The sequence below is a fragment of the Fundulus heteroclitus genome, chromosome 9 (genome assembly GCF_011125445.2).
Source record: "Fundulus heteroclitus isolate FHET01 chromosome 9, MU-UCD_Fhet_4.1, whole genome shotgun sequence".
NCBI classification, from domain to species: Eukaryota; Metazoa; Chordata; class Actinopteri; order Cyprinodontiformes; family Fundulidae; genus Fundulus; species Fundulus heteroclitus.
The window spans coordinates 25,904,591-25,927,360 of record NC_046369.1 but is presented as its reverse complement, the minus strand read 5'-3'; the positions used below and the strand labels follow the sequence as shown (position 1 = coordinate 25,927,360).

General features: G+C 41.8%; 1 protein-coding gene across 1 annotated transcript; it reads right to left on the bottom strand.

Moving 5' to 3' along the window:
• Nucleotides 1-15,983: 15,983 nt before the first annotated feature.
• Nucleotides 15,984-18,004, bottom strand: org (oogenesis-related gene). Its single transcript, XM_012864774.3, has 6 exons — nt 17,868-18,004; nt 17,721-17,792; nt 17,432-17,651; nt 16,489-16,634; nt 16,175-16,279; nt 15,984-16,098 (listed from the first exon to the last, which is right to left on the bottom strand). Exons 1-6 carry the CDS (start codon nt 17,916-17,918, stop codon nt 16,051-16,053), a joined length of 642 nt encoding a protein of 213 aa, XP_012720228.2. The 5' UTR covers nt 17,919-18,004; the 3' UTR covers nt 15,984-16,050.
• Nucleotides 18,005-22,770: the final 4,766 nt, after the last annotated feature.

The following is a 22,770-nucleotide window of genomic DNA, read 5'->3' as shown; positions in this document are numbered from 1 at the left end:
GTCAAACGGCCTTCCGTCGCCTCAGCGCCGCCAGGTATCAGAGGAGAGCCTCTGGCCTGGCCGGTCTATCAGGGACGCGCACGCCGCCTCTGGCCGCTGTCTTTTTATGGTTTCGTTATTATGTGAGGAGAATCAAGCGAAGCAGCCCGTCCACATTCGCCAGGTCCTCTCGCCGCAACAAAAGCCACGCTGACACCGCTCTCCATCTGTTCCCGTCCCTCTGCAAGCCAGCCTTTTCTAAGCACACGCTCGGCTTTAACAAGTGTCAGCTCACTGCGGGAGCTTTAGAATTTGTTTTCTGTGTCACGGCTCGCTGCTGTTCCCGTGTCCACTAAAGGAAAAAAAAAAACATATATTTGAGTTCAATTGAGAAACGCAGCAGCAGTCCCAGCACCCTTTCACAAGGCTCCATCAGAGCCCAATCAGGCTGTTGCTCTTTATGCTTCATAACGGTTCGATCAATCATACATCAGAAAAACCTTTTAAAAGATTGAAGGCACAAACTCGATGCTGCCCATAACCAGTGTACAGACATCCACGGTGAGGAGAAATAAAAAAAACTATCTCCCGACCGCAGGGCTCCCAGAGATATATGTTGCAAAAAAAAATAAAGATAAAAAAAATACTGCAGCCGCATCATGATTTATTCTAATATTTATGTCTGCAGCCAGCAGATGCTTTGGGTTGCATTAACCTTGAGATCACAGTGATAATTTACTTTGTGTAAATTATCCAAATCACATGTTCCATCACAAATCACATAATCAACAGCATTTAGAGCCTAAAGGAGAAAAGGTGGATTTAAGTCAATAAACAAACAATGTATGAGCACATGAATGTTCAACAGGCCTTCATTTGCATTAAAATAAAAAACAAGGATTAAATATCCTAAACTCTGCATGGTCTTCTGCTTAATAATTGATGAGTGAAAACTGATAGGATGTTCCCTGACAAGTTGCCCTTAGTCAGGCTGCAGCCGGCAACACAAAAAAAAAACAGATAAAGGCCCGAGCAGCGCCTTGTTTAAATTCTGACAAAAAGATGAAAGGTTTCACTACTGCTGGTGTCAGCGAAGTGCCCTTGTAAGAAATGGGATGCTCAGTGTTTATACCGCATTCTGCTGCCACAGCCATTTGTATATTTATCTAACTCGAAACGTGCGGGGCAACACAAAGCTGCGGGAAGATAAATAATGACGAACAGAACAAGAGCAGAGCCTGAACCACAGAGACAACTGCATCCTGGATGGGGCCTAATTTTTTATGACACGTAACTCAGAAAAATCAATTATAATCAGCAGTGCTTTGCAAAAAAGTCCATACCTCTCAAACCTTTAGCAATTTGTTACAATACAAAACCACAAAAAAAACATGTGCTTTCTTCTACTTTTATGTCATAAACCAAATCAGAGTAGCTCCATATTTGTGAAGATAATACATTATTTTCAAACATGTCACAATCATAGATCTTACAAGTGATGTTTGCGTTTGTATTCAACACCCCAAGTCATTACCGGGGGGGTCTCTGACTGCTTTACACATTTAGAGACTTTGCTTTTCCCGTTCTTCTTTGCAAATAAGGTCAAGCTCAGTAAGACTGAATGAAGAATGTGTTAGCTCCAGGTTTCAGGTCTTATCAGGAACTCTGGTTGTAGGTTTGGACTTTGATGCCTGTTCAAAAACGTAGCACAACCCTCCAGTGAGCTGCATCTAAAGTGTTATTTTATTCAGTTACTATTCCCTTTTAATCATACTTGTATTAACATAGATTTAAAAATGACAAAAGCATTAAAAGCATATTTATATTAAGGTGAGCTTTGACTCTTGTCAGGTCAGTACAGGTAGCCCTTCGTATGACACGGTGCTGATGAAGTAGATCCCTGTTCTAGACCAACGCTCAAGAGAACAGTACATCCATCAAAATCACTGCTGTCAGGAGCCGACCCGTACGACGTAGAGAGCATAAAAACGTCAGATGACGCGGACAAACTGCCTCTAGTATCTTATTACGACATAGTTAATTACTAAGTGAACACGAAGACTGCCTGCACAATGAAGGAGCTTCGCAGCCTGAAATACAAGGACGCACACAATCAGTGTTTTAACGGCTTCGTAAAGGACGTCTGAACTCTTCAAGGTTCCAGTGACTGGCTGTAATTAGAGTAACATGTAGATACAGGCTACATTAGCTAGTGGTAAATTAAATATCACTGATATTTATCTCACTATATTATACTCATTGTGTATGCATGAACTCAGGATGTTGCTGTGAGGCGACTGATGCCAGTAACACATTATCAACACTGACGACAACGACATTTATGATAGCATTCTGTACCAAATCATGAACAGAATAGTTACTGGAATAAAGGTGATCAGAGCAGATTCTTGATCCTTGTGGTCGATGCATCCATGCCAGAGTCGCCGACGTTCAGCACTCAACGCCTCCCTTTGTGGTCCTTTGTATTTACTGATTTTTGGGATGTAGCGAAAACTTTTTTTGTCGAACTGCCTGTACGGTTGTGTTATTGTTTCACCGTGTCCCATCTACGGTGAAGCACCCTCGGTGGACCCAGTTCGTTTTACCCAGTCAGGCGACCCCCACTTACTTATTACCTTGAACGTAGGACGCATAAAACAGACAAGTATGCTTTTAGTTATATTTTATCTACGTAAAGACAGAGAAACAGTTACAGTCACACCAGCGCTGATGGGCCCCTGATCGGCAGGAGGCCTCGAGTGCTCATCACACAAACATTATGTAGGGATCTCGGGACACACCCATACAAGGGCGGTACACATCCAAACTGTGACATCAGCAGGGAAGCTGTGTCACCTCCAGGGTGGTATCTGATAGATATGTGCCAATCTTTTGGGTCAGTGCCATCTAAGTGTGCCATGCAGTTCTGGGATAAACAGCTCGTTCCACTTGACCTTGTTGATATCCTAACAGTTGAAACATCCTTTCACCAGAATGAAATAACTATTGCAAGCTTAGTGAAAAAAAATATATTCCTCAGTAGTCAAACTTACTCAGCCTCTTCTAAAGCGCTTCTGCCCACCAACAAGGCAGTTAGATTGCCCGATTATGTGACGTCACATGAGAACTATGTATCGTAGCTCTGGCTGTATGTTGGATCACTGTCCTGCAAGAAGGGGGAACAGTCTCATGTCTTTTCAGGAGTGCGAGAGGTTTACTCCCAGGATTGACCTGTATTTATCTCCAGCCATTTCTTATGGCTTTTATTGCCACATTTTCACGAAGACCAGATTCCTGACGTGAACGACTGATAACTGTCCGGTCAACAGCTTCCCCACATGAGTAGCAAATCTCAGCAGGTCCTCCAAAGCAGCTACGGGCCTCTTAGGGACTTTTCTGAATAATATTCTAGGTGCATGGCTTCGTCTTTGGAGATTTAACAGTTGCGCCATATTCTATCTTTGCCTTTAACATTGCCCTGTGAAAGTCTGTATTTCTCCTCCCTGACTTGTCTGGTGTGTTCATAGTTCTCCATGACATATTTTGTTTACCAATGTTCCCCAACAAACCACCGAAGCCTTCACAGAATAGACTGATTAATGCCGAGATGAAATTACTCACAGCTGGACTCTGAAGGATGATTAGGTGCACTGGATATTATCTAGTGGGATCAAAATTGATGGTAATGAATACATGCGGACGCCATCATTCTCAGATTACATTTGTAAAAAAAAAAAAAAAAAAAATGTATTAAAAAAAGGGTATGGATCTGCAATGTACTGTCTGTGCCTTCACATGTCAGCTTATTTATTTATTCTCTCACCGGGAGAAAAAAAAAATCCTTTGAGGAGGATATATTGGCTCCCCTCAATAGAAAGTCTGTATCATCATCCCAGCTCCACCATCCTTTCATTTATCTGTCCTACTTCTGCAGTCAGCATCACCGCGTACTCTCCTCCTGCAACAGGAACAATTTTTCCACAGCATCAAAAACAGTGTAAAAAAAAAAATGGGTTAATTGGGGAGCTTGTAGTTGAGGCGTATTTTTCAGGGGGCTGCAACAGATCTACAGTGAAAACTAGAAAGTGGGGCACAGACTGTTGAGATCCTGAAACACCCTGGCGTGTTTGCACAGTAAAAAAATAAATAAAATAAAAACAAGTAGGACGTGTAGCCGCAAGAATGAAGGGAGAATATTAAAATCTAAACATCAGATCAAAGAAGCAGCTCGGCCCTTGAATTTATTACACATGAAGCAGGATGTCACAGTTGAGCTGAGTCTGAACATTACAGATCATTCACAGGACGTGCAGACATTTTGGACACCTAAACCAGAATTTTCTTCCTGAATACTGCAAGGGAGGGAAAAGCTTTACATAAAAGTCAGATGTATTTTGTTGACAAAAACAAATTCTCAGTCATTCTTTTTAGCTACTTTAATTCTCACATTATCATATTTTATTGCGTATTTCATTGCAGAAGCAACCAGCTAGCCTTGAACAAATCTTTCCAGTTTTTCTAAGTAAGACGTTTCTTTCTCGGTTCCCTGTTCTTGCCTAACAGGAGCGGACAGCTGGTGTTGCCTTCTACTGCTTCCAGGTTTATTCTGCATGTGGCCTTTCTATTTTCTTGAAGCAGCCTTCCCATTCTTATCTAACCTATGACATCAACAAGACATTTTCCTCCACACAAATGTTGTTCACTGGATGGTTTTCTCCTTAAACTGGAGAGATGGCTGAGCAAGAAAATCTAGGCAGATACTTAGACCAACCCACGTCACACACTGCAAAAATAGAACTAAAAATAAGTAATATTTTCTTAAACTGAGTGTATCTGTCCTTGGTTTAAGCAGGTAAATAAGATGATCTGCCAACAGAATAAGATTTATGCACTTAAAATAGGAACAACTCATTTCCATCATCTTATTTCGAGTGCAGGATGTCTATTTATCTTATTTTAGGGGTCAAAATACTCATTCCATTGGCAGATAATATTATTTACCTGCTCATATCTGGGACAAAAACACACATTTTAAGAACATTTTACTTATTTTTAGATCCCTTTTTGCAGTGCACCAACATCCAGGTGACCTTTAAAGTCACTTAAATCTCCTTTCTTTGCCTCTTTTTCATGCTCAGTTAAAAACTTCCTTCAACTCGTGTTGATGCCTACATGCAGTGTTGCTGCCACGCTTTTTGAACCTCTCAGCCACCGTAGATTTGCCGTTATTTAACAAACAATTGAAGAGGTGCACCAAATAAAGTGGCCATGGACTACGGATCAGAATACTTTAGTGTGGGCTTTCAGATCTGTTTGATTGTTTAGTAGATACTCTTCAAAAGTGATATCTGCATTCCAAAAATATCTAAGTATGAATAAAACGGCACACATGAACAGATGTGTTGATAACAGTTGAATACCACTTTATATATAAGACGATATGAATCATATCACAGAAAGAGTTTCTGTGTTACATGTGCTGCAGGGCTTTTGTTGTTTTTAATAAACAACTGTTTGGACAAAGATCCAGATGTGAATTTATCAGAGGTTCCAGAAAGTTGGAAATAAAATGGACAGAATGAAGTGGTCCAATTGCTGTCTGCTATGACCAGAGAGCAACGCTAACAGAGTCTTTTTGGGTACTTCAATAATTGAGTTTATGTTCATCTTAACCACAGTTCCTTAGAGTTTCCAGCCGTGCCTTTCTAAACTATTCTGACCAGTCGCGACTGAGCTATTAAGCCTGGCGATGATCCCGGGCTCACCTCAACCCACTGCACAAACACCTGAGAGGAAAAGAAGATGCTCTGCTGTCAATCATGTGATTAAAACCATCTTCATTCAACTAGATCACTATCTTCGGTGAGTTTCAGAGACTGCATTGGCAGCGATCAGAAGTGCTGCTATGGTGCTCACGTTCACACATGCCTTTTCTGTTCGTAGGCTTTGCATCCTCTTTAAATCACATCCAGGCTTCACATTATTCTGTTGGACTGCGCTCATTTGCTCAGGCCTGCTGCTTTATACCGTGACATCGTTTTATTAATTTTCTGTAAACTTTCAGCAGAGTTAGGCTCAGAATGGTTTATGCATTTAACCAGCTTTGTCGAGGAAAATGGCAAAAATATGAATGCTATCAAGTGACATTTAAAAGTCTCTCACGGCGGATGAGCAAGCGCTAAACCATTACGCAGATGACCCGAGCTGCCCTCCATCCTCAGCCCACCCATTACTCCATCATTAGTGAACCGCAGCAAAACTTGATGTTTTTTCTTCAGTTTTAGAAAATAAAGATCAGTGAGGCATGTTCACAACCAAAACCGTTTCTCAACAATGAGCATGCTCTTAATGGCACATTGAAACTGTAGGATATTTACATAAAGGGGAAAATATCCTATTTTAGAGACAGTAATCTGACAAACATTGAAGATCTACATCATAAATAGATTCTCCGTTGTTTCAAAAGCAGATAACTGCTTAATTTTGAAACAGACTTTTCTGACATGAAAGAGGAAATGCATTATCACACATAGAGAATATGTCATATGGAGCCATAAAATACAACGGCTAATTGCTTTGAATAGAACATAATCTGTTTATTCATATGACAAAAATGGCTCTTCTAACAGAACTATGTTAAATAGCTGTGTGGCCGCTTATTGGCGGCTAATTCATTGATTGAATGAGGACTTTGACTTTTTCCAAAGGTTCTGCAATGCAAGAGAAGTGTGCAAGATTTCTGAAGGTAAACTGGTCAAGAGGATGGTATTTCTCTGCATGACAAAAAACACTTTGACTTTAGTTACACTTGATTTCCCAGGATAAAAAAAAATGGAAAATTGGGATTTAAGGCTGAAGCCTGAGGATGCAGCAGCTAGCTTTAGCATTGACTCAGCAACCAGACCGAGCAAAGGAAATGTGTTGAACCTGACAGTGTCGGTGTTTTATTGAAAAAAAGCTGCCATGCATCCTGCCTGTTTCTTCTTCCTGCACAGGCGGTGCATTGTGTGCACGGCCTGCCCTGACCCGTTTTGCCTGTGTGGATTCTCTGCTCACACTGCCCTTCGCTGGATAACTCATCGGTTTCTGACTCTGGTTACGACCTGGACTGTTTCTGACTAGGTCTCTGCCCGGGACTTCGTGTCTGTCTGCTCACCTCTGCTTGCCTGTTCCCAGTATGACCCCCAGACCGTCTCACAGATCTCTGCCTTCAGCCTATCCAGCTCATCTTCTCCTGCTGTGTGCAGCCTGCTCTTTGCACAGCGTGCCTTCTGCTGCCTTTAAGATGATTTGTTTGTTTATTTAATAAACATTTTTTTAAAATGCAACACAGTGTCTGGCTTGAATGTTGGGTTCTCTGAAGCCAAGCATTACACCTACAGCATTTAGCTGCAGCAGCAGATGTATTTTCTCAGTGTCTGACCCAAACCAATGACAGTATTTTAACTTCACTTCCAAATACCAAATGTATAGCTTACAGAAACATTTTAGGGTTAAACATTTAGTAAAAACATCCTTGTCATCTAGGTCGAGTTGTGTCAAAGACAGTGTCTTCAGTATATGTTTAGTTACTCTGCTCTAGTGTAGTTAAATCCCCCAAAACAACACAGACTGATTATGTACATGGAAGCATCTTCTGTTCACTGCTCCTGTTTACACAACCAATGCAGCCACAGTATGGCTCAATTAGGTGAAATAATCTGGGGACTCGGTTGTTCAGAGAGGTGGGAGTGCTGGCACATAACCGTGCCCATTAGGATAACAATGCTAGTCAGAAATAACACAGAATTATGTCTAACTCAAGTCTACAATCTTTTTTTTTTTATTATTACAAATTGCTTATTGTCATAATTAATTTGCCACTGGAATGCTGTGAAGGGATCGGTCTCAGAGTTTCTGCACCTAGACAACATCTCTCATAACTTGTGCCTCTTACCTGATCAAACTACTGTTTATATCTTCCCCTTCTTAAAGGAGCACAGCACAAGTTCCAGTATTTTTGCAGACCTCTGCCCCCTCTGGCGACAACCTAGCATGACACAAGCGTTATGCACGTGCATGGTTATAAAACTTTTAAGTTAGCCCGTGTTCTCTTGCTAATGCATCAGGTATGGCAGAGACTCAACAAAGTAGCCAGGTGAACGATAGCGTGCAGGGCATCACACCCATGAGCACCCTCAGAGGATTCAGCCCGAATCCCTCCCATGAACTGACTATAGATAACTCATTTTACATGTCAGATAATTTTTATGGCAATGGAATGGAAAGAAAATGCATAATATTTAACTTCAAAACGTACACTATGCACCTTTAACTCACATTTGGTCTAGAGACCATGCGATCACAACAGTCTTCTCAAATTATCATTGTGTTTTGTATTGATACCCCTGTTTCTATTCCTCAGCAACTTTAAGCCCTTGTTCTCAGCTGCATTGTGCCTCTTTCTGCTGTTTCATGCTTTTTTACACAATTTTCAGTTTCGAACATAAACATGACTGAAAGTATCATCGGCAACAAGCCGACACAGAAGTGAAAAAGTAAAAGAAAGTTTCAAATGGATCCCCCCCGCCGCCGCCACCACCTGCTAAAGCTGCTGGGGAGTGAAAACGGAGAAAGCAGGCGAACTCACAGGAGCACAACCTCTGCCGACATGGAAGATAACCAACAGAGGAAGGTGCCAAAGCATATTTATTCAAGAGCCGTCCTCACAGTGAGGTCTGAGGAGCCGACACCGACAACGTTGAGCTCTGACTTCCTTAGTCTGTTGAACACCTGTTTCACTTTTTTTTTTTTTTAAAACGTCTGAAATAATTCATGGGATTATAATTTTTTGCAGTTCATTTTAGCATCTTCATGTGTGTGGAGAAACACACGACACGCGTGAACGGAAAAGCAAGTGTTATGAAACTTTATGATATAAAGCCTGTCAAGACCGACCCCATAATGACACAAACATCAAGTCCCATTACATTTGCACCACTTGGCAGATGTTCTTAAGCAAAGAAGCTTATCGTGCTGCTCAGTATTCATGATGAAGACGCCGACGGAGAACGTGAGTCATCTGGGTTGATTCATCTGCCTTTAGTGAAAGAGCTACTTCAAGGGTTGTGAGTTGGGCGAATACGCTGTGAAAAACAGCACAGAATGCCTTTAAACGTTCAAAAATGTGTGTTTTTTTCCCCCCCAACTTAGCTGAAGCATAAAGCCGAGCATATTTTTCATGCTTTGGCTCTTTTCAACAACATCCAGTTGTTTGTTTCATATTTCCTGCGGCAGTGAGCTGGAGGCGAATAGATTTTTTTTCCAGAGTATTCACTGAATCATAAGTAAACCTTTGACAAAATGATGAGTGAAACTGGAAATTACTGCTGTTATCCTCTTAGCATTTCATGAAAAAAACATGCTTCGGTGTTGTAAAAAATCTCCATCAAATAAGGAGTTGGATCACTTTTAAAGCATGAAGTAACACAAAGTTAAGTCAGCGAGGATTAATGCAAACGTGTTTCAGTAGGCCTTGGATCAGAGCACAATTCACTGCAGTGTCTCGCTCGTTGCAGCTACAAATTTCATGCATTTAATTGTGATTCAATGGGATAAAACAACACAGTAGAATCTAATTGTGACATGCAGGGGGGAAAAAAATCACAAAGGCCTGAAATATAACAATGCAAAAATGTGTGGGATGCTTGAGACCAAACCTTGTACAACAACCTTTTGCTGCACTTTAGAGCTGCATACAGCTTGCATATTAAATCATTTGTCTATTCTTCTCTGCCAAACAGCTCATGTTTAGTTAAATGGGATACAGAGAAGAAGAAAAAACACAATGCGCTCCTAGTAATACAAGAGAAATTAGACTAGATTAAGAAATGTTTGTCATGATAATGAAAACTAGCAAAATTTATTGTTTGTTACACAGCTTCAAAATGTTTTAAAGCACTTTATTTATATCCTTGTTATTTTTGATTTATTTATTATGACTCGGTCATTTTACTACCTTATTTATTTGAAATCAATGCACACTCACCCATCACCAATTTACTGGGATTGCCTGCTTCTATAAAGCGGTCGAATTTGGCAAAATGACTGACATGAAATTGAGGAAAAGAAAAAGGAAAAATGAACAGCAGCACACCTGTCCATCTCTGGGAGGAGGAGGAGTATTGAAAGGTAAATTGGTCCCCAGATGACGGCACAAATACACAGAGTTTAAAGCGTATTGCCACAAATGAATGCACCGTTTCCTCTGCATGTTTTGGTCCTTTTAGGCACCTGCCTAAAACGTGAGCACTCCGTACAGCAATGGATATGCCATCATACAAGCGAACTTAGATGACCATTTAGGCTACAGAAATTATCATGCAATTCAGAAAATACTTCCTCACCTCTTTTTAAATATATTCTTTGTAAATTTCTCCAGTTTTTATTCATGATTATCCAGAATATTTCTATTTATTTATCAGTCATAAAATTACGTTAGAGACGTACATTTAACTCGACGGGCCGCTCAAACTAATTAATTTCCCCCTATGGGGATGATAAAGTTTGTCTTATCTGCATTTTAATAATTGTATGATTGTTTTTGTGCTCATTTCCTCCACTGTTTAAGTGGTGGATCAGCCAATCAGCTCCCTCTGTTTCTACCATCTTCTCTGCTTAAGACACTCTATAGGCTCGCTAAAAGTCCTTTCTACTCCTAACATTTTAACACTTTAGGAGCTCTCATAAGGCCTAAGAAGCTGTGTGAATAACTTTTATCTTTCCAAAGTAAAATTCTAAGAAATATCTTTGAATTCGGGAAATTCGAAGTGTTTCCCTAAAATGGCGTCACTAAGAGCTACTTTCAGTTTTAGGAAACCTTTTGAATACAGAAACTGGACTTTGACCAGGTCATTCTGGTACATGGATATATGTGATCTGTCCTATTGCTGTACACCACCTGGATTTCATTTAGGGGTCTCAGAGTAAAACAGACTGAATACAGGTAGTCTCCATATTGTCCGATTTCTTTCCTTTTTCTTCCACTTCGCAGCACATGTGCTACTTTGTTTCCTATCAGATATCTAAACTGCACTGAAATTTGTTTTTTCCATGCAAGTAATGTTTATTCATATACCACTTTTCACAGCTAGAAACCCACAAAATGTTTCACAGTAACAATAAAACACAACGAAATGATTAAAATAAACATATGCATAGAAAATGTAATCTATAAAGGAATAAAAACAGATTGAAGCAAATAAAACTCTACCAATACAGCTTTAATGTAATGGTTGTCTGAATAAGAGCAGCTCTACCTGCTTTATACATAAGATAATCGCAGAACTAGAAAGGCGAATATGACAAAATGTGAAATAGTTAAAAAAAATGTAGAAAGGCTTTCTGGAAGACTGTATATTTTATGTATTAGGATCCATACAGTAAACTAGATTGTAGTCCTGAAACAAGAGAAGGTGGCTGCCCTGTAAAGACAAAGTGTTGGCAGTCCTTCAGCTGGTGTGAACAAATTGAATACAGGAGAGCCAAAGGTCACTGAGATCAAAATAGGATTCCCTCATCACATCACCAAAGCCTCTCCTTGGCAATAAAGACTTAAAAGCTGTCAGAACAAGCTCCTGGGTTTCCTGTTTTCCTTTCCCTCAACTGGTCCTGAAACGCCTCTGGACAGGAGCTCAGTACGGCGTCTATAAAACGTAAAGGGCTTTGCATGCTGACATGATCACACACTTCTGTGGAGGCGCTGCACAGTTTGCTAGCTGCTGTGGAGGTGCAGCTGACCTCACTGAAAGAAAAGGACAGTCACTGCTCTCAGAAAGGCCTTTGTTAGACTGACCAAGGACATTCATGCAGACACAACATTCTCAAACCTCTTCTGGACTTTGAGACGCGGACTGTCAGATTTGATGGGATTTAAAGCAGAACTCTACTCCATGTCATATAATCTTCAACAGAGAGTAAACTTGATTTCAGTTTGCTCCAAAAAACCTGACTTGATTCTGAAGGACATTGTCCTGAGGTTGCAGCTGCTCATCCATAGTTATTCTTTAACCTCCTGTATCAGCAATTAACATCCTCATAATTTACACAAAAGCTGTACTCTGTGTCGGCTCTGAAAACTTTCTGAGAGCCGTCACTGTTTGATACGTCAGAGTGTGTGACTGGAGGGCGGCCTCTGTCTGCTTCGCTTTCCATGCCTCCTTTCCTGCTCCACTTCTCGGAAGGTGATGGATGCTCTTGAAACCCGCGGGGACAGCCAGTCATTAGGCCGCAGGTAAAGTGAATCACTCTGCGTGACTGCGCTGAGGGGCTGCCGAGGGATGGTGGGCAGTGTTACGGTTAGAAAGCAGGAGGCCACAGGAGGCACTTTGAGCTGTATCGTTGGTGGGCATTGCAGGGTGACATTGTCATGCAGCACATGCGGCAGTCTGCGGGTCACGCTGTCGGCCCGGAGAGCAGCCGGCGACTGCCGCCATCCATTTGAGGTAACAATACGCAGATGTCAAAGTCCTGGTGGAGCGCTCTGCCTCTGGGTGCGTGTTTGTTTGTTGTCAGGAAGCTTTTATAACCATCTGCGCTACATCAACACTTGTGCTGCTCACATGGATCAGGTAAGAGGTCCAAAATATAACCTTGCGACATCATAAGGAAGAGTTTTTGGGGTTCGTTCCATACTTTATAAAAGTATGTTTACCCCTTTGAGTGTTTAGCTCTATTACAGCCACTATGTTTAATGCATTATATATTTATATATATATATATATATATATATAGGACTTCATGTGTTAGTCCTAACCAATAATTAGGAAGCAGAGGAAGCAATGTTACAATTAAAAATCTGAAAGGTTCACGTTACTCTGACACCCCTAAATAAAATCCTGTGCGACCAATTTCTTTCAGAAGTCCCCTGATCAATAAGTACAACCCACCTGTGCGTAACCTCGGTCACAAGTGCAAACAACGGCCAGGTTCAATGAGCAGAACATTATTCAGCCAGGAGTCTCACAGGAACTCTGGAGGAGCTGCAGCGATCTAAAATTCAGGTGGGACAAACAGATGAAGCATTACGTTGTGGTGTTAAAGTCTGGTGTCCATGGGAGACTCACAAGAAAAAAAAAACGCATCGCTGAAAGTAAACCGGTCCCGTTTGCAATTTGCCACAAGCCATGTGTCGGATGAAGAAGGTGATCCGGTCAGGTGAGACAAGAACTTAACTGAACACGGCATCTTCAGTGCAAAACATGCTGTGACGAAGCAGCGGAGACGGGTAAGCTGGTCAGAGTTAAGGGGAAGATAAACGGAGCTAAACAGGGCAATCCTGGGCAAAGACCTGCAAAAAGGCGGCAAAAACCTTGAGAAGGGTAAGACATTGAGCAAGACAACAACACTCCACCCACAGCCAGAGCTACAATAAATGAAAGAATTATGATCCAATCCAGTTAAGGCTAAGCTTGAACTATTGTTGTTACAATTGTATTGTTGAAACCTAACAGGAGGGAGGGAGGCAGCATCAGAACATTCAGTCTCTACACCTGCAAAACTAGAGAGAGTCTCCAAAACACTTGAAGCTGTAAGAGCAGTGATGGTTCCACAGAGGACCGAACACAAATTCACACTCCTTTTAACAATGTGTCCTTCGCCTTCTACTTCACAGTCATGCTCTACTTTGTGCTGGTCAATTAGAGAAAAACCCCAACAAAGCACCTCGAGGTTTGTGGTTAGAACATGACAGAACACGGAAAGGTCCGGGGTATAAATATTTTTGCAAGCCGCTGTAGACGTCACCCTGAATCTGAACTGTTCGTCTTAACAAATCCTCGCGCGCCGCCTCTCTGAAAAAGCCTTTTTTTTTTTTTTTCTGCAAACATTAAAAAAATATATTGTTGGTCCTCACGTCTCGCTTTCAAAGTAAAAGAAAAAAAAAAGCTTCAAGGTTTAAAAGATGGTCTCCAGCTGACTACAAACACAGAAGATGGAGGTGAACGCTCTCCACCGCTGCCTCTGCTGAGCCGGCTACCCTTCAAACGTTTAGACAGCCGTGAGGACCCCCAGAGACCATCAGTTCCTCCTTTGTATCCTGTTCTCACTGCAGCTGCTCGGTCTACAACACACACACACCAGGCATTTATTTCAAACCAATGTCCTCTTAGTGTGCCCGCCTTATTCACCCGAGCATCTGGAGGAGAAAAAAAGGTCTCTCTAAGGGGGACAGAAAACAGGAAGCCACAAACTACGGTTTAAACGAGCTCAAAGGCTTCCAGGAATTAATTGAAAGCAGCCAGATCTTGATGTTTATCAAATTATTGCTTTCTTTTGCCATGTTTCATTCGTAGACGCATGGTTTTAGACACATTAACGTGGATCCCTGCAGAAGAACTGCAGAGAAGTCAAATTAAACGAAACTGAAACGGGTGATTGGTTGCTGAGGATGTCAGTGTTGTCTTTTGTTTCTCGCATCAGATACTGCAACAGATGTGGCGTCAAATGAAAACCTGTGGTCTCTTTTCACCAAATAGGCTCATCAGTTACTAGTAAGACATTAGCATGTCTGCACAAACATCTAGTCATTTTGAATGAAATCATTTCTGCAGTCACAACCCAGTGTCAGCTACATTAGCTTCCCTCAAAGATCTGTAAAAATGCTTCAAAATATGAATGCAGGGGCAAAATCTCACTAAAAATCTTTAACTCATGTCCCATTTATGTTCATTTTGAGTTTGTAGAAACTTTGGTTCATGACTTTTTCTTGGAGCAGGACGTCATTTCATAAGTGACAGAGGACCCCCCCCCCCCCCCATTTGTTTTAGCCTCTGGCCTCTAATAGGCACCAAGGAGCCACAAGGATTCCCACAATCCTTTGTGTGACATGACGTATAAGCACAGCCCACCTCATGGACATTAACGAAAATGTCTACAGAGAAATTAGTGCACTTTGTAGTTCATTTTCAGAAGGCTGCAGGCCCAGATTTGACTAGACTCATCCATGGTTCCTCTTGCGTAAGCTGTCCGTAAAAATCGGCACAGCAGTCCGAAGCTTCTTTCCTTCCTGCTATAGAGTTCTGTTGATCACATGAAAAGTCAAGAAATAGGAGCTATAAGAATGTTTAGGGGTGCAGCCCTGGTGACCACAAGGTAATTTTAATGTGCACAGTGGGAACTTGCAGGTCCTTGTCAAGGTGAGGGGCATTGTGAGCACCCAGTGCTAAAGGAAGTATGATAGGAAACAGGCTCCTTTTCTGATAGGCTTTGGCGCAAGAGTCCTTACCAGTTGACAATTTTGGATGAAGCCCAGTTTTCCATAATCAATGGTGTCTACATTACATTTATGCCAGGGAGAAAAAAAAAAAAAAAAAAAAAGTTTCTGATGGAAACAATTCAGTTTATGCTTTTGTATGACTAGAAACTGCTTTGCATGTTGGGGATGAAGCTTGTTCCAGTGTAACAGAAGTCTACACAAGGATTAACTTTGTTTAAACCTTAAATGTTTTTCCCCCTATGGAATATCTTCCTGTTTAGCACTTTGAATTGTCTTGTTACTTAAGTGTTATAAACTCCTATAAAAAGCAACTTGTGGCCACTGGAGTGGCTGAGGGTTTGTGATGATGTGGACCTTTTCTACCCAAAAGCCTTTACATGTCATCATGAACTTGGAAGTATTAAAAACTGGTTGCCTGTTGCAACTGAAAATTGCCCTTTGTGGATCATTAAACTAGCCAAGTGGTTTTAAAAATTTAAGTATTTGGTCATCTCTTTATCCACAGAGAGGTTAAGATGAAGCAGAACAACTTAGTTTAGTCGTCCTCATTTAAACTTAGAAAACCTTGTGCAACTTTTAGTAAGTTTCTCTGGAGAATGCAAAATGGGATAACATCTAGTTAATACATGTTAGAGTAATTTCATTTTTAGAAATACAACTCTGAGCATCCAGTGACGTTGAGAAAGCCTCATCTGTAATCCAGCTACCTTACAAAGAATGCAGGGCAATACTGCCATCTACTGACGAGATGTTAGAGCAAAATAAAGTTTTATTGCATTAATATATAAACATACAAAAATCACAGCATACATTAAATGTTAAACAGCAGCTTTAGATCCTTCATCTGGCATGATGACAGCAACATCCTGTAGACAAAGCAGCCAAATAAGTGAAACTCCTTCAATAACTCAGCAACTCAATAAGGCATGTAGATCATCTAACCGTGTCCACGTCTCTGATAACGATGCCCTTTCCTGGAACCTCAAGATCACTTTCTGTATCATTCTTTGACGCATATTCTTCGCTGTCCGTCTCTTCAGTGCTGACCTGAAGAGAGAAACGGCAATGGTTCACTCCAAGACAGTTTTAGGACAGACTGTAAAATTAAGGCTAGCTTGGGAGCAATGGACCTGCCATCTGTGTACGTTTGGGGAAAGAAAACAGCCCAGGCACTCAAGTTTATACAGAGTTTTAAATCTTACAGTCTAAGTGCCAAAAGGCCTAATACTTCAAGAATTAAAATGTATAAGTCAAACCTCATAGTCAGGATCCTCCTCTGAGCCTTCATCTGGAAGTTCCTTAGAAAGCACCTCCACCCAAGATGGCTGATCCTCTTCATCAAGCTCATCCTGTTTCCTCTTGCTGCCCTTTCCGCATGGTTTGGTGGGAGAAATGCTGATTTCTGCTCATGGAAGTTACAATAAGCTGAACCAATTAAGTAGTTTTATAACATTACAGGTAGTTGCCTCTCCCTCTGTTGCCCATTTTTATATAAAGTTTCCCTTCTAAAGATAGAAGAAAAGCCCAAGACATAACATTGTAGATTTAAAAAATCTCCACTAAGGTGCACCATGCAAACTGAAGCAGCACTTTAGTTATGCAAAGAAACCCTAGATTCTGGACACCAGAACAATTTATTAACACTTTACTAATTGGGTAGTCAAAACCCCTTTTCCCCCAGTAGGGGGACCCTAGACTAAGTGTTAGTGTGCGCCATTATTGGGCAAGAAAGACAGAAGGCAAAAGCAAACAACTTCAATAAGCAGATTCAGTTTTTTGAAGCAAATTATATGCCTCGCCAACCTGGGAAAAATATGAAGTCCCTTCATCTGCAACAAGCTTTATATTGTATAAAGTTAAATGAAAGAGTGGGTGGTTTTCCTTCTACGAGTCTTTGTGGCCAAGCATTGCACGATGTGGGCTGAAGCCTCAGCTCCAGAAAGTATCCAATTTAATGCAGAAAAAGGCTGCATTGAAGTGGCGTATTGTAACCACTAGATGGCAGCAAAGCCAGGAGGTCTAAATAGAGACCCATATTTATTCTACACTTCTGCGTATTGGTTGCTATAAAAAAAAAAAAAAAAAAAAAAAACTACAATTACGCAAGAGCATCCACCCAGAACTTAAGAATTTAAAGCATTATTTTTAACATACCATCAGGGGGAAACAAATAGAAAGTAAACAAAAAGGCTACGTTACCTGGGGACACGGCAGACCCAATGTTGCTGCACACCGGGTAGCCCAGGGCGGCCTGCGCCCAGCGGGGCAGGATGCGCAGCAGCAGCCGGGTGGCCCAATACAGGCGCTTACGGCCCGTGAGGCTTTGGCGTGCCGGGCTGGAAGCCACGGGACCGGAGAGGGGTTCCTCCGGAGGCGGAGTGTGTCCCAGCACCCACCAAAATCCGCGGTAGGCCCTGACCTGCAAGCGTGCGCAAGTTTAGTCCACCCTTTAGCAGTTTAGTCCGGGGAGGTTATCAAGCAAACTTACCACGATGCTGAAAGGCCAGAAGAGACCGCGCACAAGGGAGCGGAGCACGCCGTCTCTCCTCACTACCCTGCCCTACAGGTGGAGGAGACACGGTGAGAAGCTCAGGACCAATGGACTGAAAGACACACGGCCAGGATTCATCCTCACCTCAGGGCTCTCAGGCTGCTCCACAGCTTCTCTGGGGGGTTCACAAGACATGGTACTGCTGCGGGACCAGACCTGGACCTTACGGGTCTGCAGTGAGGAGGAGACACTCCGGTATGCCACTGAGGGGTTCGGGACCTAAAATATACTCCACAACTACAACCCTGCGGCCAATGAGCAGAGAGGAGCGCACCTGGTGTAATCAACACAAACCAATCAACATGTTCTGCTAATTAACTCCCACCAGAAGGCCGCCATGTTGGTCAAATGTGTGGATTCTGGGGGAAAGTGAGCAAAGTCTGCTCTACAGTAGGCACTAGGCGACCTAATGCCTCTAAAGTACACAATCTCAGTTTTTTGTTGTTATAGCTTTACTTTAATCATAATTGATAAGTCAAACATTCGTGTTTGCCTTTTTTTCTCATTTAAAGGAAAAATAAATAGTCTACAATATTTATTCCCACAATGGTTAGCAGAGGTGTGGATGCCTGTTGTTATAGACAACGGTCTATAAACAGATTCACAAAAAGGAGCACCAAGGCCCATCTCACATTTGCCACAAAAAAAAGATAATGATCCAAAAAGCTTTTAGAAAACATTATTTTTGAAATGTGTACATATTGTCACATCTGGTTTAAAACTAAAAGAATTATACAGAGAGTTAAGCATAGTGGTGGTGGTAGAGCAATGGCCTGGGATTGCCCTGGTTTCTGCAACCCTGAATTATGCTTTCAACCAGAACGTCCTGAAAGAGAATGTGAATAAAGAAAAGTGGGACGCCATAATCAATATAATTAATTTGAGCGAGTTAATAATTATCTGTAGAATACAAATTACGCTCAGTATAGGGGCATATATATATATATATATATTTATATATATATATAGGGTATATACAAAAACACGCCTTCAGAATATATGGGATTTCATTAACAACTACACAGTTGTGCTTGAAAGAGGTGAAATATATTTCCGAAAGGCTTCATGGGCACATTGTTATGAAAAAAAAATGGAAGGTCATGTAATGAGGAATGAAGGTTGATAACAGTATGGGAAAAAATGCTGCACGTAGAAAAAAGTAACACCAGAGAGCAGATGTATAATTAAGATTTTAATTGTTTCAAGATCGTGTGATAATCTGATGAATATTAGAACTAGTGGGGATCTAGGTTAAAGAAATAAATGGCCCAAAATCTTGATAAAAGAAAGGTGGACACCACTGAGAGAGCCTGAAGCTCACCCTTGTTTCTGGTTGTCAGACTGAAGTGTTTGGATGAGCGTCTCCCTCAGGGCATCGGGAACCTCCAGGTGGATCTTCCTGTCAGCAGCAGCTCATCTTCTGATCCTCCCTCTGTCTCAACGACTCGTAGGAGGGATCAGTTCTCAGTCCATGACAACAGATCTGAGGTGATGTGGATTTTTAATGTCCAAAGTGCATATACACACAAAGATGATGGGAGTGCTGCATGTCTAATACGCTCTGAATCAAAAAAAAAAAAAAAAAGTCCAGGATCATTGATCAGTTGCTAGATGCTAGGTGTGGGTCTTAGAAAGATTAGGTTGCTGGTATGAATAACAACAAGGGAGAACAAATCATAATGCCAGAATCTGTTTCTGGGAACATTTCACCCGTCTGTTTCTGCCTTCTTATCAGGGAAGGCTTCCTCTTCCAAAGCTTTCTCTCCATCTTGTTTTTTTCTTCTTCTCTGGTCTGTCTGGATTCTCATTCTGCTTCTCTGACTTTTTCTTTTCAGAGCCAAATCCTTCTCTTCTATTCTTCTGAAATCTATTCTGGGAAACACAGCTGAGGAATAATGGACAAAACGTCCCTGCCACCAATAGGAGACCGTTTTTGTAGCTAAGGTAGTGGATTCATGTTGAATTTTTCATTTATTCACTGTCTTTATACATACAGTATATAAAGACAGTGAATGTATATATATATATATATATATATATATATATATATATATATATATATATATATATATATATATATATATATATATATATATATATATATATATGACTCGGTATGTTTAGTAGAAACCATAAAACCAAAAGCTTTAACACTTGTTAATTATTGGTTTACTAATCTCAAGACATATGGTTCCGGTGGCATTTGCCAATATTATCATATCATCTGAAATGCAGCCCTAGTCATCATGAGGCTATTTGTTCACTATCAAAGTGTAACAAACCAGATGTTGACGAACAAAGAATGACGTATGATTTTTTTTTTCTATTTGTACATTTAAAAAAAACATGTTACTTTTTCCTTTCATTTCACAACGATGTCCTCGTTTATGAAGATTCATGTTGGTCTATTACACCAGAGTTAACAATCATGTGTTAACTGCTGCCGTGAGTGTGACAAAACGCAAAGGCTTGGGTTGAGGAGCAAGACGAGCAACATTAACCAGGAGGCCAGAGTCTGATTTGGTGCCGTCTGCTTACTTTCAGGTAACTCAGATTGTCACATGATTGCTCCGCTGATCTCATAATCAAATAATAAAACCGATTATTTCTTTAACACATCACAGGCTGTCTCATGTGCATGTCCTGTTCTACAGACCTAAAAGCGTGTAACTGTTAGGGAAGTTCACAAACATAAAAAAGGAAACAAAGTAGATCTATAGATTAGGGCAAGGATTTTGCAACTTCTGTTCATGTGGTTAATTTCACAATAAAGAACCCCATACACACACACACACACACACACACACACACAAACACACGTACACACATCCCAACCCCACCTAAAGTGTCTTTAAAGTAAACATCTTATTAGTAAGGTAGACTATTTTATTCCTCTACACATGGAAACAATATTTTAACAAGCCCTTCATTATTCTGTGTGCCGTTTGTAAAACAGTTAATATGTTTCTGTTTTAAAGTCGCGCCAACTCTACGGACATGTCACATTTTGTAGGCTCTGTTTAGGGTAATCCCTCGATGGTCATGAAAACTCAGTCTTAATCATAAGCAATGAACTTTGCTGTTGTTCGACATCAGACTACTGTTCAGTGGTGCTGCCTCAGACCCTGAGAGGCAGGCAGATGCTGCTGCTCCTGCTCCTGTTGCTGCTTTGCATCTGAAGAGCTTTGAGAGACAAGTCCTTAGCCACGCTTCCATCCAAGAGCCGCTCCCTAATTGGTAACCGTTTCCGGACTGTTTTTCTGTCATGTTTCTCTCTCATTTCATGCGCTCAGGGGAAAAAAGATGGCACCAGAGGAGTATAAAAGCCTCCTGTCGCCCGTCCTCTAGCCAAACTAAAACCAGGCCTGTGTGCAGCGGCAGCGGAAGGCTTTCACAAAATGGATAAGCAACCAGTGACAAGGACGTTCAGTTTTGGTGCTGTCGGTGGTGGGAACACAGCTCCGGATGATTTCTCCACAGCCAGGAGGCACAGCAGTGCAGGCATGCGGGCTCTGCTGTGGGCCACCGGCGGCGCAAAGTCCTTCGGATGCTCTACAGACTCGCAAACAAGCCGCGAGAACATCTTTCCAAACGTCCTGACTCCCGATAGCATCCCGCAGTTTACTATACCAAGTCTGTCGGTCCGGACCAGCTTACGATCCCTGGACAAGGAGACAGAGGACAATGAGGCAGAGTCAGAGGGAGGCTTGAGGAAGAGCGGGGCTAACATCTCCTCATCCTCCTCCTTCTCCGGTTTGCTGCTATCGGGCCGCAAAGCTGAACGGTGTCTTTCAGACCCTTTAGCCAAGAGGAGATCCAGACTTCAGCAAGACGTGTCGTCTCCTCGCTCCAGCAAAAACAGCCTCCACTGCCTGGACCCGACGAGTAAGGCCGCCCTCTCCCTGCCGCATCTCACCAAAGTCACCACGCCGTACGGCTTCGTCACCTTGAGCCAGAGCCCTCAGATGGCGAGTGAGGAGGCACTGCTCTGCCAGGCTGGGCTGCACCGCCTAAACGGCGACCACAAGGCTTCGAGCTCGGTTTGTGCCTCAGGATCTGACCCAGAGGTCGTCAGAGGCAACTGCTTCCACCTGTCAGGAGCCAAGAAGAAGCCGTCCAAAGACCTGCCGGACTCACAGGGTGGCGAGAGGTCGCCCAGAGGAGAGCCGCCAGTTTCCTTCAGTGCCTCGGGTTCAGCTTCCTCCACACAGAAGCACCCGGATAAACTGAAGCGACGCTTCTGTCACATTATAAAGAAACATTTCATGTAACACACTGAGGAATGCCATTTGGGACTTTTACTAATGTCTAGAAAGCCGTGAAAACTGGTTAAAAAGCATACATTTAATTATATAGAATATGTATTGATCCTTGTAGAGGTAAGTAAACATGTACAATATTGTCTGAATAATTGAGTTTTACCGACTATCTGGTCAGACATTTACATATTTACCAGATGCTCAACGCTAGGCTGCTCTGATTCTTATGAAACAACTTTTGATGTGTGTTCAGTAAGAACAGCAACTGGGTCCAAATTTCAATCTAAATGGCCAGTGGAGGTGAAATTGTTTAATTTAGCGCCAATCCCCCACGCTTTGCCCTTTATTTAGGTTCAATGCCCCAGTGGCAGTAACATGGCCTCAACATGCTTTAGAGTTAACATGTGAGCTCTTAGGTTATAACGGGCTTGAAAGCGTTACTTTTACTCTTACAAGCTGGCTTCCTGTTTTTATGGTATTTACGTACGTGGATGCAAATGTGTGTTGCAGCAGGACAATGGTTGAAAAAAAAAAACACACAGTAAACTGGTTTTGAAACGGGTATATCAAGCGGACATTAAGCAGAAATTGCTCTCCACAAAGCTCTGACTCTGGGGAAAGCTGTTATTGACTAGACTTGAGATTCTGCTGAGAAGAAAGATTTAATATCCAGCCGATAATATGCCAAGACCTTTTAGTTTCTCTGCACCTTGCTAGGGGTAATTTGA